Source organism: Notolepis coatsorum (genome assembly GCF_963971535.1).
Source record: "Notolepis coatsorum genome assembly, chromosome: 19".
Taxonomy (NCBI): Eukaryota; Metazoa; Chordata; class Actinopteri; order Aulopiformes; family Paralepididae; genus Notolepis; species Notolepis coatsorum.
In genome coordinates, this window is record NC_140183.1 from 6,842,313 (window position 1) to 6,860,007 (window position 17,695).

At 45.1% G+C, this 17,695-nt stretch overlaps 1 protein-coding gene across 1 annotated transcript in view; it reads left to right on the forward strand.

Annotated features, from left to right (window-relative positions):
- The window catches only part of cUnh8orf76 (chromosome Un C8orf76 homolog), a 29,866-nt gene extending 14,679 nt beyond the window's left edge, over positions 1-15,187 (forward strand). Inside the window, exons 5-8 of the mRNA XM_084336147.1 lie at positions 604-856; positions 8,349-8,496; positions 10,315-10,447; positions 14,517-15,187. Coding sequence (XP_084192273.1) covers positions 604-856; positions 8,349-8,496; positions 10,315-10,447; positions 14,517-14,843 — 861 coding nt within the window. The 3' untranslated portion in view covers positions 14,844-15,187. The remainder of the gene's footprint in view (positions 1-603; positions 857-8,348; positions 8,497-10,314; positions 10,448-14,516) is intronic.
- Positions 15,188-17,695: the final 2,508 nt, after the last annotated feature.

Sequence of the window (17,695 nt, forward strand, 5' to 3'; positions counted from 1 at the left end):
GCCTAACGTTAGCCTAACGTAAATAGTATGAGCAAAACACGCAGGACATGTGCTGCTCCCGAAATGCTCCCGCTGTTTCTATGTGCAGTGAAAAGTGAAAGTGCTTTGCATTCTAGACTAGTCATTCATTTACATGTAAACTAACGTTAGCGGCTAGCTAGCTAAATAGCCACGCTGATGATGACAGAGAGATCGAGAGAGGAGAGCACGGGTGGGGGCTATCGGGGGAGGGAGCCGTCTCTGTGTGTGTGTGTGTGTTTGTGTGTGTGCGCAAGGCATATTTTTTCTGTAGGTTCACTTTGACGTTAGTAGAGTAGTATGGGCGGAGCTACAGGTGGGGGTCCGTCACTTAAATCGCATTCCGAGTATGGGCGGAGCCCAGCCTCTAAACGGCTTAAAATCTTGAGGTAGAAGAATGCTGTTTTTGAGTACTTGATTAGGAATACAAAACAATGAATTTTTTTGAAAAAAACCTTACAGATGTGTTCCATATACTCACAGGAATTGTGTAAAATTGCCCAAATAGTGAAAGAAATTGTAAAATAGTTCCCCTTTAAATTAATATTAGTTTGTATCGATATTAACAAAACGTTACCGAAACAGGTCAGCATCCAGCAGCACTTCGGAGCCGTTGGAGCCAAGATGGCGGCGCTGCAGCAGCTGTGTGTCCTCACGCCCTATAACCCCTGGCACTGGTACAGCCTGGCTCAGACCTGCCTACAGCTGCTGGAGACCGACCAATCACAGACCTGCCTACAGCTGCTGGAGACCGACCAATCACAGACCTGCCTACAGCTGCTGGAGACCGACCAATCACAGACCTGCCTACAGCTGCTGGAGACCGACCAATCACAGGGTAGGTTACTCAGACCCGCTGGAGACTGACCAACCACAGGGTAGGTTACTCAGACCTGCTGCAGACTGACCAACCACAGGGTAGGTTACTCAGACCTGCTGCAGACCGACCAACCACAGGGTAGGTTACTCAGACCTGCTGCAGACTGACCAACCACAGGGTAGGTTACTCAGACCTGCTGCAGACTGACCAACCACAGGGTAGGTTACTCAGACCTGCTGGAGACCGACCAACCACAGGGTAGGTTACTCAGACCTGCTGCAGACTGACCAACCACAGGGTAGGTTACTCAGACCTGCTGCAGACTGACCAACCACAGGGTAGGTTACTCAGACCTGCTGCAGACTGACCAACCACAGGGTAGGTTGGAGAGAAGCTCATCTTCATTACACTGCGCTGGTTTTGTAAAACAAAATGACTGTAAATGACAGAATAACACGCAGTCAGTGTTCTGTTGGGTTAAACTGCAGCTATATTGCTCGGATTACATAAATTGTATTGTGGAGTTGAAGTATTCTTTAATCAGCTCAGGGTAACTTTTGAAAGTGTGTAGTCTGTTATAGGGATGGGCGTGAGTAATCGATTACTCGCGGCTATGAGAAAACTCGGATCTTAAATTATTATTTTTTTTTATCCACTTTTTCTCCCATTTTCTATTTTTTCTCCCATCCCAATTTCGTATCATCCAATTCAACCCTCCCCTGTCACGAACGCTGTTTCTTGCCTCCCACAAGCCGGCTGCAATGTGGACTAAGTCATACATAGCACAAGTCCCCTCCGGTACTTGAGGTAACAGCAGTCGCATCTTTTCACCTGCGCAGCTCGATCTCTCAGTGGCGAGGAGTAACGCGTGGGAGGCTCACGCTGCCCCAGACACTTCCTGATTCTACTGCGCAGGCGCACCAACCGACCTGTAGGAGTCGCTGTCCACAACGCCCGATCCCCACCCATCAGTTTCCCACCCCCTAATACGGCCAATGTGTATTAGTACGGACGGCCAGCTAAACTGAAAGCAATGTGGAGCGCTGGGCTCGAACAGGCAAGCCCAGCGTCTCCGTCATTCGTGGCGAGCGCCTTGCCCACTACGCCACGTAGCCGCCCTCGGATCTTAAATTATTAATAATTTTTATGAAAACAAAATATAAAAATGTATTTTTCTTCTTTTTTTTTTACATATTTGTTTCACATGTATGTGTAAGATTATAACTGTTTGTTGGTTTCATTAAACATATACGTGAATGAACAAAATTAAGTTTTAATAAAAATTAATAAATAATTTTATTAATCCATGATTACTCGAGTATATCATGCAATCAATCTATCTGGATTTTTCTTTAAAATGCCCATCCCTAGTCTGTTAGCTACTTGTTGTTCAGACAGACCTGGGATCAGGTGACCTGCTGACCCAAAGTGTGTAGTCTGGTAGCTCCTTGTTGTTCAGACAGACCTGGGATCAGGTGACCTGCTGACCCAAAGTGTGTAGTCTGGTAGCTCCTTGTTGTTCAGACAGACCTGGGATCAGGTGACCTGCTGACCCAAAGGGTGTAGTCTGGTAGCTGCTTGTTGTTCAGACAGACCTGGGATCAGGTGACCTGCTGACCCAAAGTGTGTAGTCTGGTAGCTACTTGTTGTTCAGACAGACCTGGGATCAGGTGACCTGCTGACCCAAATGCCATCATCTGAAAAAAATAAAGATGCACAACCTTCCATCTTGAAGGCCTCAACCAAGCATTTATCATGTTACTTATGAATGATTCTAATTTTAAACTGTACAGGCTGTATATTCAAAATATGTGTTTAACATGGGAGTCAACCTGTCCAGTTCTGCGACTAGGGTGAAAGGTGTGACACTTGTTGTTCACTTAATAGTGATTGTTTTTTAAAAACAAACATGGATTATTGTAATGCGAGTCCAAGATGTGATACTGAGCAACTTTTTTGGCGTATACATAAAATCTAGCCAACGCTATCCACAAACATGAGAGAAAAAAATGCTTTTTGTCCAGTTCTGCGACTAAGGTGCCTTGAGGGTTACAAATAATAATAATAATAATAATAATAATAATAATAATAATAATAATAATAATAATAATAATATATGTATAAAAGGTTACTCTTGATCAAACAAAGATGAATGTCCCTATTGGGATTAATAAAGTGCAAATCTAACTTTCACCAAACGAGCTGGGTCTGAGCTCTGCTCTGAGCGCCTGGATACTGGACTTTCTGAGTGAAAGGCCCCAGGCGGTCAGGGTGGGGGGTCAGACCTCCAACACCACCACCCTGAGTATCGGGTCCCCCCAGGGCTGTGTCCTGAGCCCCCTGCTGTATTCACTATACACACATGACTGTGTGGCCAAGTTCAGCTCCAACTCCATAGTGAAGTTTGCGGATGACACAGTGGTGGTGGGGCTGATCTCTGGCAACGACGAGAAGGCCTACCGGGAGGAGGTTGAGGTACTGGAACGCTGGTGCCAGGACAACAGCCTGCTCCTGAACATTGGTAAAACCAAGGAGCTGATCGTAGATTTTAGGAGAAAACAGCAGGGGACACACACACCACTGAGGATAAACGGGGCTACCGTGGACAGGGTGAGCAGCTTCAAGTACCTGGGGGTCCACATCTCAGAGGATCTGACATGGACAACACACATAGACTCAGTCGTAAAAAAGGCGAAGCAGCGCCTCTACCACTTGAGACAGTTAAGGAAGTTCAGAGTATCGGGGAAGATACTCCAGTCCTTCTACTCCGGAGCTGTAGAGAGCATCTTGACTGGAAACATCACTGCCTGGTATGGAAACAGCACGGCACAGGACAAGAAGGCCCTACAGAGAGTGGTACGCTCAGCCGAGCGTACTACGGGTATTGCACTACCACCCCTGCAGGTCCTATATAACAAGAGGTGCAAATCCAGAGCCTGCAGAATAATGAAAGACCCCCACCACCCCAACAACAGCCTGTTCAAGCTGCTGCGGTCAGGCAAACGCCTGCGAACACCAGCAACTAGGACAGAGAGACTTCGGCTCAGCTTCTTCCCCCAGGCCATCAGAGCCTTGAACACTGAACTCTCCACACACAAGCACACATGAGCACACACACAACACACACACTGTACACGCTCACACACTAGCAGCCACTTTAACATGAACACACACACTCATGCTGCACACGCTCACACTTATGGTCACTTTACAAAATGAAAGGTCACTTTAAAAAAAAAATTATAGTATAACTTGAGATTGTATAATATAGCATTGTATAGCAGTGTACATAAAGACCCAGTGCCTCATCCGTAGCTAACAGTGTATTGCACTATCACAGGACCTAGCATGTCTTACCATGCGCTTGTAAAAACTCATGTACAGGGGTGCTCCAGTAGCACACCATGTTACCGCGCTGCGTCGCGGGACTCCGTGCTGCGTCACGGATCTGGTTGACTCCGAGTTCGATTCCCGGACTCGCCGTCATTTGCCGAATGTCTCCCCCTGCTCTCTCTCCCGTTTCACCCTACAACTGTCGGTCATGCTTGACCAGAAAAGCGATAAACGCTAAAAAATAAAGTTTAAAAAAAAAAACTCATGTACATATACCGATATGCCCTACTTTGATTACTTGTATTATTGCACAAATGTCGTTCGCATCCTATTGGATTCTACTATTGTATTATTATATTATGCACAATCGTTGCGGGCAAGACCCCCCGCATTTCACTGTATACTTGTATGCCGTGACAAATAAAACTCTTGACTTGACTTGACATCACTTTTTGTAAACTAAAAGGTGACTCTTGAAAAAAATATATCTAGTTTTTTTGTTGTGAAAATCAATCGTCCTAAATCATGAATTCGAATTAATCGAGTAAATAGATTAATCGCCCAGCCCTAGTCTGGTAGCTACTTGTTGGTTCTGAGAGACCTGGGATCAGGTGACCTGCTGACCCAAATGCTCTGAAGCCAAATCTTTCTCTTTTGACCTCTCCAAAGATTAGACCACATCAGCATAAGAAATTACATTTGAAAACCAGTTCTTCTCAGATGAGAACATTTAGTCACGAGAACCTCCCGTGGCTCTCGTTTACAGGGAGGCCTACTAGCTCTACTTCACGTTTACAGGGAGGCCTACTAGCTCTACTTCACGTTTACAGGGAGGCCTACTAGCTCTACTTCACGTTTACAGGGAGGCCTACTAGCTCTACTTCACGTTTACAGGGAGGCCTACTAGCTCTACTTCACGTTTACAGGGAGGCCTACTAGCTCTACTTCACGTTTACAGGGAGGCCTACTAGCTCTACTTCACGTTTACAGGGAGGCCTACTAGCTCTACTTCACGTTTACATGTAGCCTACTAGCTCTACTTCACGTTTACATGTAGCCTACTAGCTCTACTTCACGTTTACAGAGAGGCCTACTAGCTCTACTTCACGTTTACAGGGAGGCCTACTAGCTCTACTTCACGTTTACATGTAGCCTACTAGCTCTACTTCACGTTTACAGGGAGGCCTACTAGCTCTACTTCACGTTTACAGGGAGGCCTACTAGCTCTACTTCACGTTTACAGGGAGGCCTACTAGCTCTACTTCACGTTTACAGGGAGGCCTACTAGCTCTACTTCACGTTTACAGGGAGGCCTACTAGCTCTACTTCACGTTTACAGGGAGGCCTACTAGCTGTACTTCACGTTTACAGGGAGGCCTACTAGCTCTACTTCACGTTTACAGGTCGGCCTACTAGCTCTACTTCACGTTTACAGGGAGGTCTACTAGCTCTACTTCACGTTTACAGGGAGGCCTACTAGCTCTACTTCATGTTTACAGGGAGGCCTACTAGCTCTACTTCACGTTTACAGGGAGGCCTACTAGCTCTACTTCACGTTTACAGGGAGGCCTACTAGCTCCACTTCACGTTTACAGGGAGGCCTACTAGCTCTACTTCACGTTTACAGGGAGGCCTACTAGCTCTACTTCACGTTTACAGGGAGGCCTACTAGCTCTACTTCACGTTTACAGGGAGGCCTACTAGCTCTACTTCACGTTTACAGGGAGGCCTACTAGCTCTACTTCACGTTTACAGGGAGGCCTACTAGCTCTACTTCACGTTTACAGGTCGGCCTACTAGCTCTACTTCATGTTTACAGGTCGGCCTACTAGCTCTACTTCACGTTTACAGGGAGGCCTACTAGCTCTACTTCACGTTTACAGGGAGGCCTACTAGCTCTACTTCACGTTTACAGGGAGGCCTACTAGCTCTACTTCACGTTTACAGGGAGGCCTACTAGCTCTACTTCACGTTTACAGGGAGGCCTACTAGCTCTACTTCACGTTTACATGTAGCCTACTAGCTCTACTTCACGTTTACAGGGAGGCCTACTAGCTCTACTTCACGTTTACAGGTCGGCCTACTAGCTCTACTTCACGTTTACAGGGAGGCCTACTAGCTCTACTTCACGTTTACAGGGAGGCCTACTAGCTCTACTTCACGTTTACAGGGAGGCCTACTAGCTCTACTTCACGTTTACAGGGAGGCCTACTAGCTCTACTTCACGTTTACAGGTCGGCCTACTAGCTCTACTTCACGTTTACATGTAGCCTACTAGCTCTACTTCACGTTTACAGGTCGGCCTACTAGCTCTACTTCACGTTTACAGGGAGGCCTACTAGCTCTACTTCACGTTTACAGGGAGGCCTACTAGCTCTACTTCACGTTTACAGGGAGGCCTACTAGCTCTACTTCACGTTTACAGGGAGGCCTACTAGCTCTACTTCACGTTTAGAGGGAGGCCTACTAGCTCTACTTCACGTTTACAGGGAGGCCTACTAGCTCTACTTCATGTTTACAGGGAGGCCTACTAGCTCTACTTCACGTTTACAGGGAGGCCTACTAGCTCTACTTCATGTTTATAGGGAGGTCTACTAGCTCTACTTCACGTTTACAGGGAGGCCTACTAGCTCTACTTCACGTTTACAGGGAGGCCTACTAGCTCTACTTCACGCTTACAGGTCGGCCTACTAGCTCTACTTCACGTTTACATGTAGCCTACTAGCTCTACTTCATGTTTACAGGGAGGCCTACTAGCTCTACTTCACGTTTACAGGGAGGCCTACTAGCTCTACTTCACGTTTACAGGGAGGCCTACTAGCTCTACTTCACGTTTACAGGGAGGCCTACTAGCTCTACTTCACGTTTACAGGTAGCCTACTAGCTCTACTTCACGCTTACAGGTCGGCCTACTAGCTCTACTTCACGTTTACATGTAGCCTACTAGCTCTACTTCATGTTTACAGGGAGGCCTACTAGCTCTACTTCACGTTTACAGGGAGGCCTACTAGCTCTACTTCACGTTTACAGGTAGCCTACTAGCTCTACTTCACGCTTACAGGTCGGCCTACTAGCTCTACTTCACGTTTACATGTAGCCTACTAGCTCTACTTCATGTTTACAGGGAGGCCTACTAGCTCTACTTCACGTTTACAGGGAGGCCTACTAGCTCTACTTCACGTTTACAGGGAGGCCTACTAGCTCTACTTCATGTTTACAGGTCGGCCTACTAGCTCTACTTCATGTTTACAGGGAGGCCTACTAGCTCTACTTCACGTTTACAGGGAGGCCTACTAGCTCTACTTCATGTTTATAGGGAGGTCTACTAGCTCTACTTCACGTTTACAGGGAGGCCTACTAGCTCTACTTCACGTTTACAGGGAGGCCTACTAGCTCTACTTCACGCTTACAGGTCGGCCTACTAGCTCTACTTCACGTTTACATGTAGCCTACTAGCTCTACTTCATGTTTACAGGGAGGCCTACTAGCTCTACTTCACGTTTACAGGGAGGCCTACTAGCTCTACTTCACGTTTACAGGGAGGCCTACTAGCTCTACTTCACGTTTACAGGGAGGCCTACTAGCTCTACTTCACGTTTACAGGTAGCCTACTAGCTCTACTTCACGCTTACAGGTCGGCCTACTAGCTCTACTTCACGTTTACATGTAGCCTACTAGCTCTACTTCATGTTTACAGGGAGGCCTACTAGCTCTACTTCACGTTTACAGGGAGGCCTACTAGCTCTACTTCACGTTTACAGGGAGGCCTACTAGTCTACTTCACGTTTACATGTAGCCTACTAGCTCTACTTCACGTTAACAGGGAGGCCTACTAGCTCTACTTCACGCGTGGGAAGACTGACGCTTCGATTCCTCTGATCATTACTACTGAAGCTTTGAAGCCCAAAACATGATAATCGGAACAGCTCCAGATAATCATGACAGCCGTGTTTCATAGACTACAGGGTGGGACACAAAATGAGCCGCAATAATAGAAATACGTTTTCATAAGCCAGGCTCCCAGAACTCCCATTTTTTCTCCGTTAACAATTGACCCATCTCAAACCCTGCCTTCTTTCCTCGATCCTCCAATCACAGCTGTCGTTTCCGTCGGACAAATGTTTTAAAGTCTAAAATATTTGTTTTTGCTGTCGTTTTATTTATTTTTTGTCAACAGCTTCAGAATCCTGCGTCGTACAGCGAGGAAACGTGACAGTGGGGCAGAATGACGGACAGGAGGAGGAGGCGGGAGAGAGAGAGGAGGAGGAGACGGAGGGGAGGGATGAACTGTGGCTCAAGGCCTCTGTGTGTTTCATCAGGACGAGGTACGACCTTCACAGAGCAACACGTGAAACAAGAGGCGACTTTCTGCCATTCCTAATGAGCGAGCCAACGCCCGGCAACATACAGCTAACATACAGCGAGCGAGCGAGCCAATGCCCGGCGACATACAGCTAACATACAGCGAGCGAGCCGGACTGCCCCCCCCCCCCCCCCCCCTCCCCCCCAAGGACTTTGGACTACTTAAAATAGACTCCCCCTTCCACCTGATGGACATATACTATGTACCTGTACTACTATTAGTTATTATTTATATACATATAGAACTGCTCCACATGGTTTTTAATATATCATGCTTTAGGTACTGTAGTTTTAATGTAGTTGGTGTTTTTTTTATATAGTGGTCTTTTTATTGTAGTTTTAACTATTTTTTTTATATATAGTGGTGAGTGTCTATGTATTGTGACTGTATGTTTGTCTTTCAACCACTGCACAAATGAAGTTCCGAAAGGAAAATAAAGTAATTTGAAGTTGAAGTGAACATACAGTTAACACCTGACGACATACAGCTAACATACAGCGAACAGGCGAGCCAACACCCGGCGACATACAGCTAACATACAGCGAACATACAGCGAACAGGCGAGCCAACACCCGGCGACATACAGCTAACATACAGCGAACATACAGCGAACAGGCGAGCCAACACCTGGAAGGCGGAAATAATGATTGGTCGTGTTTCAGCTCCTAACTATTCCCATTGTCAAACTCATAATGTCAAATGATAAACTCATAATGTCAGCTCATGTCATTTATTGTTACAACTCTACCTATTCTCTCATTTGCACAATTAACTATAAGCAGCACATTGCTATATGACCACTAGACTAAACTGCAGCGTACAGGTTCATTTGGGTCAGAAGAGCTTGAATCGGTGCCGTTCAGAATGGCTGTATGTTCAGAATTGCTGTAATTAATTCTTCCTCCAGGTTTCACTGTGACGTCTCAACCAGAGTAGAGCTTCTCCATGTTGTTGGATTCTTGGCAATCAGCCAATCTCATCTCATCATCTCCTTCGTGACTCTGTTGTGCGTTGTGTTTTTCTTGCAACCCCTATTAGTACATCCATAATCGGAAGAAACAACACTGCACGTGATCTCTTTCCTCAGATCATCATGTTTATTTTCATAAACATAGCCTCGTCATCAGATGTAAACCAGTTCTGTATTGTCCTTGAAAAGTCTTTGGAAGAAACTAAATTCATTATTCTAATGATCTCCTGTTACCCCGCTCGGTGGTCGTCGCGGCCTAGCTGTTATCCAAAAGTCTCTGATCAAGCTTCTTCTCGTCTGGGTGTCGTATCTGAATCTAACTTCCCCGGAAGGAAACTCTCATTATAATATTCTCGCCATAGCAACGACAGGCCCGGCCCCTCTTCTCGTTGCTATGTGACACGCTGTCTTTTGACCCAAATCACTATGGCAGCGGTGATGTTGATATTAACTTACCCCAAACAAACGCTGTGTCTATCAGCTGTTGATGATAACAGCACAGCCTCATCTGCTGGGGTTAGTCAGCTCCTAACACACACTCTCTCTCTGTTATCCTCCTTCTCTGTGATGACTGAGTAGATGCTGTCATCCACCAATATTTGACATTATATACCCACCAATATTTTACATTAACACCTTGAAAAACATAGACATCCTTTAATGTTGCCTGATGAAAACCTGCACAGATGACTGGGAGGAATATTAATTTAATATTCAATGTATGTGTGTGTGTGTGTGTGTGTGTGTGTGTGTGTGTGTGTGTGTGTGTGTGTGTGTGTGTGTGTGTGTGTGTGTGTTTTCTCTCTCCAGGTTGCTATTGAGAACCCTCAGGCAGCAGCAGTCATCCTTTGTTCTTCAGCGCAGCGACAGCGCCCTCCAGAGGACAGACGAGGCGTTGCAGCGGCTAAATCCCAAAGAGAACACGTTGCAGATTCTGACTGAGGTCAGGATTCACTCGTTGTGTGTTGTTGTTGTTGTCGTCTATGTGTGCATGTGTTTTTGTGTATGTGTTTGTCACTGTGTAACAAGGTTGAAACCTTGGTGTGAACTCACAGGGCTTGAGATGGATCCTCCAGATGAAGAACCATATCAGTCAAGTTTTTTAAGTTTTCAGATGAGCCATTTTCAAACCTAATTATCTATAAAGTTGGTAAGTGTCTCACATTCACACTCAAAATAATTTGTATTGACTTTATAGCTACAAATGCATGGGCTGTCCAAACATTATTTTTACTCAGTGTTTTAGCCTGTATGAAATTATTATTAAGTGGTCATAATTTGGTAAATAGGTCAGCTTTTGCTCAGTAATGCATTGCAACTGATATGGTGGCCAGTTACCGGTATATCAAATATATCATATATCATATACCTTAACACTTTGAGTGCCACTCACGAGATATCTCGGGTTTTTAATAGTGACGTTGAAAGCCACTCACGAGATTTCTCGGAATCTTTTATTTTTTATTTTTTTTGCTATCTGAAAAATTATTGCATCACCCGAGCCTACCCGAGTATAGCCGAGCGGCGCCGGCGATCACTGTGGAAAAAAGCGCCCCCTGTCGTCTCCCAGATGACATAAGTGATTTTGGAATGGACTCAATGAAAATGAATGGGGAAAAAAATCCGGTACTCCACATTTTCCAGTCCACTGATCCAGCCGGGGTTACCACAGTTCATTCTGGAACCTCAGATCCCCGCTGATCATGGAGTTCTACAGTATCGCGTTGGATCCATACACGTATCGATTTTTTCGAATGGTGATCAGGAATTGGAATATACCAGTTGGATACCATCTGATGTCAGGTAAGGACTCTATGTTATCAGTGTTAGGATAATCAGAGTAAGTTTAATGAAGATATAGGCTGTTTTGTGAAATGTCTTCTTTCGGTTTCACTGTAAAAGTCTGAGAGGAAATCAACGAGGCGATTATCCGCGCGCGGCCGTAATGTGCTTGCGTGCACGTATAATATTGATCATCTAGCGTTTATTTGAAAACGATTCATAAAAAGGCAGACGAATATCAACGTTGTGGAATATTCCACTAAAAGACGATTTTCATAGAATGCTCCAGAATGAGCTGTTTTTTATATCAAAACGGGGGCTTTTCTACCTGCTCTGAAACGGAAACGACGGGATAAAAAAACAATCTGCCTTGACAGCACTGACTGGAAAATAGTCTTTGATAATGCGATGGGCAGATTAGACACATAGCCATAATTTAAAACATAGATTAGGCGATATTAACGTTAACATTGGCGCCGATGGTGGCATTCAGCCGGTAAAAAGGAAAACCAGGCGTGGCGCTCAAAGTGTTAACATATATCATATACCTTATATATGATTTAGGGGGATTTGTAGTCCCAGTAGAAATGGATCAAATAGAATAAGTAATAAAGCTGCTGTAATACATTTAGTCCCAGTAGAAATTTATCAAATAGAATAAGTAATACAGCTGGAGTAGAGAAGATAAATAATGACACCAGTGGTAGGAATTGAACTTGAACCTAGACTTCAATTAACTTTCAGTGTTAATGGTTGAAAAGTGTCGTATAAGAGCTTTGGGTTGCAGTAAGAGACGAGATATTCAGAGCAGTCAGAGAATATTACGAATATTAAGGTTTGAGGACCACTGCTCTACATGAAGGGTTTAACCCGTTCACTACCACACTACAGAAGGTTAACCGTGTAGTGTGGTAGTGAAAGGGTTAACCTTATGTAGTGTGGTAGTGAAAGGGTTAACCTATGTAGTGTGGTAGTGAAAGGGTTAACCTTCTGTAGTGTGGTAGTGAAAGGGTTAACCTTATGCAGTGTGGTAGTGAAAGGGTTAACCTTATGTAGTGTGGTAGTGAAAGGGTAACCTTCTGTAGTGTGGTAGTGAAAGGGTTAACCTTATGTAGTGTGGTAGTGAAAGGGTTAATCTCATACTATAAAGGGGTGTTTATGTAAATGACTCGCCTGCCTTGGAATACCACCTGACCTGGGTGTGTGCCCTGAAATCCTTTCATCTCAGAATGACACTACCAAGGAGCGACAGTGGCTTGGGAGGTAGAGCAGTCGTCTGGTAATCTGGAGGTTCCGTGTTGGACAGCGTGTCGTAGTGTCCTTGAGCAAGACACTTAACCCCCTAACTGCTCCCGATGAGCAGGTTGGCACCTTGCGCTCCGCCGTCTCCGTGTGAATGTGTGAGTGAACGGGTAAAATGTGAGGAACAAATTGTAAAGCGCATTATAAATGCACCATTTACCATTTTATTTACCAAGGTTAGGGGTTTGATTCCCACTGGAACAACCAAGAAGTTTTATTTGCCATATGCAACAAGTACAATGGGATTCTTAGGTCGCTTTCACACAGGGGCTGTTTGGTCCGGACTATCGGACCAGAATTCGATAGTCCGGCTTTTCGGGTTTGTGTGAATGCGCGTCGAACTCGGTCCGCGGACCAAAGACGCAAACTCTGGTCCGCCTGAAAACGTAGGTCTCGGTTCGGCTTCATCGAACCAAACGCGGACCAAACGTAGGAAGTCACCTGATAAACCATCTTGGTTGGGTATATTATTACCGCGGCGGCGGCATTCACTGCAAAACAAGCACACTGCATCTATCTATCTATCTATCTATCTACTGTGCATCTTGGGGTAGAACAAGGAAGAAAAAAAACACAGCTGTTATTATTATTAATATTACCGCGGCGCGCATTCACTGCAAAACAAGCACACTGCATATATCTATCTATCTATCTACTGTGCATCTTGGGGTAGAACAAGGAAGAAGAAAAAACACAGCTGTTATTATTATTAATATTACCGCTGCGCGCATTCACTGCAAAACAAGCACACTGCATCTATCTATCTATCTATCTACTGTGCATCTTGGGGTAGAACAAGGAAGAAGAAAAAACACAGCTGTTATTATTAATATTATTACCGCGGTGCGCATTCACTGCAAAACAAGCACACTGTGTAAACATGTCTCGTGGACAGACTTGGGGGGCAGAAGACCAAATAAAACAGCTGCTTGTGGGGAATGTGGGCACTCACAAAAACAACGAGGTGTACAAGTTGTTTAGCGAGAGGATGGCGGTAATGGGAATTATAATCGAACGATGGATCAATGCCACGTCTCTGCTACTATCACGCTCACGCAGTTTGTGTTGACGCGCATTTCACTTCCTGAAAGGGAGGGATTTCCACTCTCCATTGTGTCCAATAGACGAGCGCCCTTTTCGACCGCGTGACATTGTTCATAAAGTTCGGTGCGCTCTTGACAAATTGCTGTGTGAATGCAGACGAACCAAATGAAGAATGCAACAATGTTGCAACTTCACCACCAGAACCGCACCGAGTCCACCAAAACTATATGTGAAAGCGACCTTACTCTCTGTTTGCTCCATAGCATAAAGGAATAAAAAGCGACAGAATAAAAAAGCTGGTATTTATATAATTTGATTAAACTGTCTGCGGTATGTGCAATAACATAAGTACAAGTAAGTATAAGTAAATAAAAACACGTACACATGCATGCAGCTAGGGATGCTCGATATTGGCTTTTTTACCTATACCGATATTGTCCAACTCTTAATTTCCGATACCGATATCAACCGATACCGATATATGCAGGGTTTCCCCCCCCAAAAAACGGAATAATTTCAGGTAATTAACATTACATATCTCTTGTTGTGGAATTAACACAACATTATGCATACTTTTGACAATAAATAAAACCAGAATTTGTTCTTACTTGCTTGCCTGGGTAAATAAAGGTTATAGAAATGTAAAAAAAATAAATAAAAATTTAAACCGATACCGATATTTTCCGATATCACATTTGAATGCCAATATCGTCCGATAATATCGGACATCCCTACATGCAGTCTTTCCACTACAGTGTGCTTTTGGTAGTACTGGTACTCTAGAAATGCAATCGTTCATAGTACCTACTGCCTGTAATACACAGTGTGTAGTATGTACCTATAATACATAGAGTAGTACCACTGTGTCCGTGTGTCTCCTCCAGGTGATGTCAGAAGACCTGGTCCCAGAGAGGATGAGGGAGGACAGCCAGGACGGAGAGAGTCTGACCGCTCTGTGTCTGAAGGACTTCAATGAGCGCTGGTGGAGCAGAATATTACTGACGGGAGTCTTACAAACTGATGGACCTGAACCAGGACTCTTACAGACTGATGGACCTGAACCAGGACTCTTACAGACTGATGGACCTGAACCAGGACTCTTACAGACTGATGGACCTGAACCAGGACTCTTACAGACTGATGGACCTGAACCAGGACTCTTACAGACTGATGGACCTGAACCACAGAGAGAGCAGGAGGCAAAGCCATAAGAACTGACCTGTGATCAGTCTGGTACCTCTGTTGTTATGCATGTTGGTGGTCGCGCACACACCTGCTGTAATGTTATATCTGCTGGAGAGCAGGTTGACTCTCTTCTCGACCTACAGAATCCATCTCCGTCTCTGAATGGACACGTTTTGGCGGGAATAGAGGACCGTCCGTGGTTTGGGCAGCCATGACGGGAGAGGCTGACTGCCTGGTCTGTGTTTTAAAGGGGAATGTCGCCAATTTTAAGAATTGTTCTACCTGTGCCTCAGGAAAGTCGGTCAGTATTTTGTGAACACGCAAGTGAACCCTCCAATCGGTGATGTCACTGGGATGTTAACCCTTTCACTGCCGCACAACAGCAGGTTCACCCTTTCACTATCACACTACAGAAGGTTAACCCTTTACTATCACCCGTCGGTAGTGTGATAGTAAAGGGTTAACCTTCTGTAGTGTGGCAGTGAAAGCGTTAAGTCACTAGCTAATGCGAGTGTAAATAAATCCTCTTGTGGGTGTAAGAGCTACACAAACATGTTATGGCCTCTTACAGTCGGAGCCCCATTCATTGTCTATGTAATTGGGGGGGGGGGGGGGGGGGGTATAGGAGGAGATTCCTGCTTCTGTCATGGATGTAACCAAGAGAATGGATTTGTGGAATTGCAGAATCAAGTCAATAAAACCTTTTAAAGTTTATAGAAAGCATCGTTTGTGGCCCATCATTTTTGGTTGAACACATACAGGCGTCGAGGATACTGACATTTACATTTAGTGAAGTAGATTCTTCATCATCTAGTTCAGCGCATTTCATAACTGTATGGGCTTTGTTTATACACGAGTGAATCTGGTAGTTGGTTGTTAAAAACGCGAAACATAATAACGTTACGCTTTCTAGTTCAGCGCATTTCATAACTGTATGGGCTTTGTTTCTACACGAGTGAATCTGGTAGTTGGTTGTTAAAAACGCTAAACATAATAACGTTACGCTTTCTAGTTCAGCGCATTTCATAACTGTATGGGTGGGCTTTGTTTATACACGAGTGAAACAGCAGCCCAACACAAGTGCGTTGGAACAGCAGCCCATGGTACACAAGTTGGTTGCCGCCTTTTCGTGATCCTCCAATCAATTGTGTCCGTCAAGACACCAAGATGCAAGCACCCAATACATCTATTTTATATAGCGCTTTTCCAGGTGCTCAAAGGCGCTTTACATGGCAAAACAAAACTATGGCAAAACAAAAAACAGAACAAAAATAATACAAAAATAAAATAAAGCCAACAGAATTAGAGGTCAAAAGCAAGATTATAATAATAATAATAATAATTTCTCTAGAGTATCGATAGCAGTACAGAGGACGTCGGAGCTTATAAATACTCCGGTAAAAGGTGGGTTTTGAGCGCTGATTTAAAAGATGTCAGGGTGTTTGCAAGGCCAAGGAGGGGAGGGGCCATAGAGGAGGGGAGGAGTCATATATAAGGGGAGGGGTCAGATGAGGGGAGGAGTCATAGAGGAGGGGAGGAGTCATAGAGGAGGAACCCTTGACTTAAAAGGATCCAAGTTTATTTCCTGTTGCAATGTTTGAGACTGAGCTGGTAGAGAGACTGTCCTGACTGATATAGACTGAGCTGGTAGAGACAGACTGTCCTGACTGATATAGACTGAGCTGGTAGAGAGACTGTCCTGACTGATATAGACTGAGCTGGTAGAGAGACTGTCCTGACTGATATAGACTGAGCTGGTAGAGAGACTGTCCTGACTGATATAGACTGAGCTGGTAGAGAGACTGTCCTGACTGATACAGACTGAGCTGGTAGACAGACTGTCCTGACTGATAACAGACTGAGCTGGTAGAGAGACTGTCCTGACTGATAACAGACTGAGCTGGTAGACAGACTGTCCTGACTGATATAGACTGAGCTGGTAGAGAGACTGTCCTGACTGATAACAGACTGAGCTGGTAGAGAGACTGTCCTGACTGATAACAGACTGAGCTGGTAGAGAGACTGTCCTGACTGATATAGACTGAGCTGGTAGAGAGACTGTCCTGACTGATATAGACTGAGCTGGTAGAGAGACTGTCCTGACTGATAACAGACTGAGCTGCTAGAGAGACTGTCCTGACTGATACAGACTGAGCTGGTAGAGAGACTGTCCTGACTGATATAGACTGAGCTGCTAGAGAGACTGTCCTGACTGATATAGACTGAGCTGGTAGAGACAGACTGTCCTGACTGATATAGACTGAGCTGGTAGAGAGACTGTCCTGACTGATATAGACTGAGCTGGTAGAGACAGACTGTCCTGACTGATATAGACTGAGCTGGTAGAGACAGACTGTCCTGACTGATATAGACTGAGCTGGTAGAGAGACTGTCCTGACTGATATAGACTGAGCTGGTAGAGACAGACTGTCCTGACTGATATAGACTGAGCTGGTAGAGAGACTGTCCTGACTGATATAGACTGAGCTGGTAGAGAGACTGTCCTGACTGATATAGACTGAGCTGGTAGAGAGACTGTCCTGACTGATATAGACTGAGCTGGTAGAGAGACTGTCCTGACTGATACAGACTGAGCTGGTAGACAGACTGTCCTGACTGATAACAGACTGAGCTGGTAGAGAGACTGTCCTGACTGATAACAGACTGAGCTGGTAGACAGACTGTCCTGACTGATATAGACTGAGCTGGTAGAGAGACTGTCCTGACTGATAACAGACTGAGCTGGTAGAGAGACTGTCCTGACTGATAACAGACTGAGCTGGTAGAGAGACTGTCCTGACTGATATAGACTGAGCTGGTAGAGAGACTGTCCTGACTGATATAGACTGAGCTGGTAGAGAGACTGTCCTGACTGATA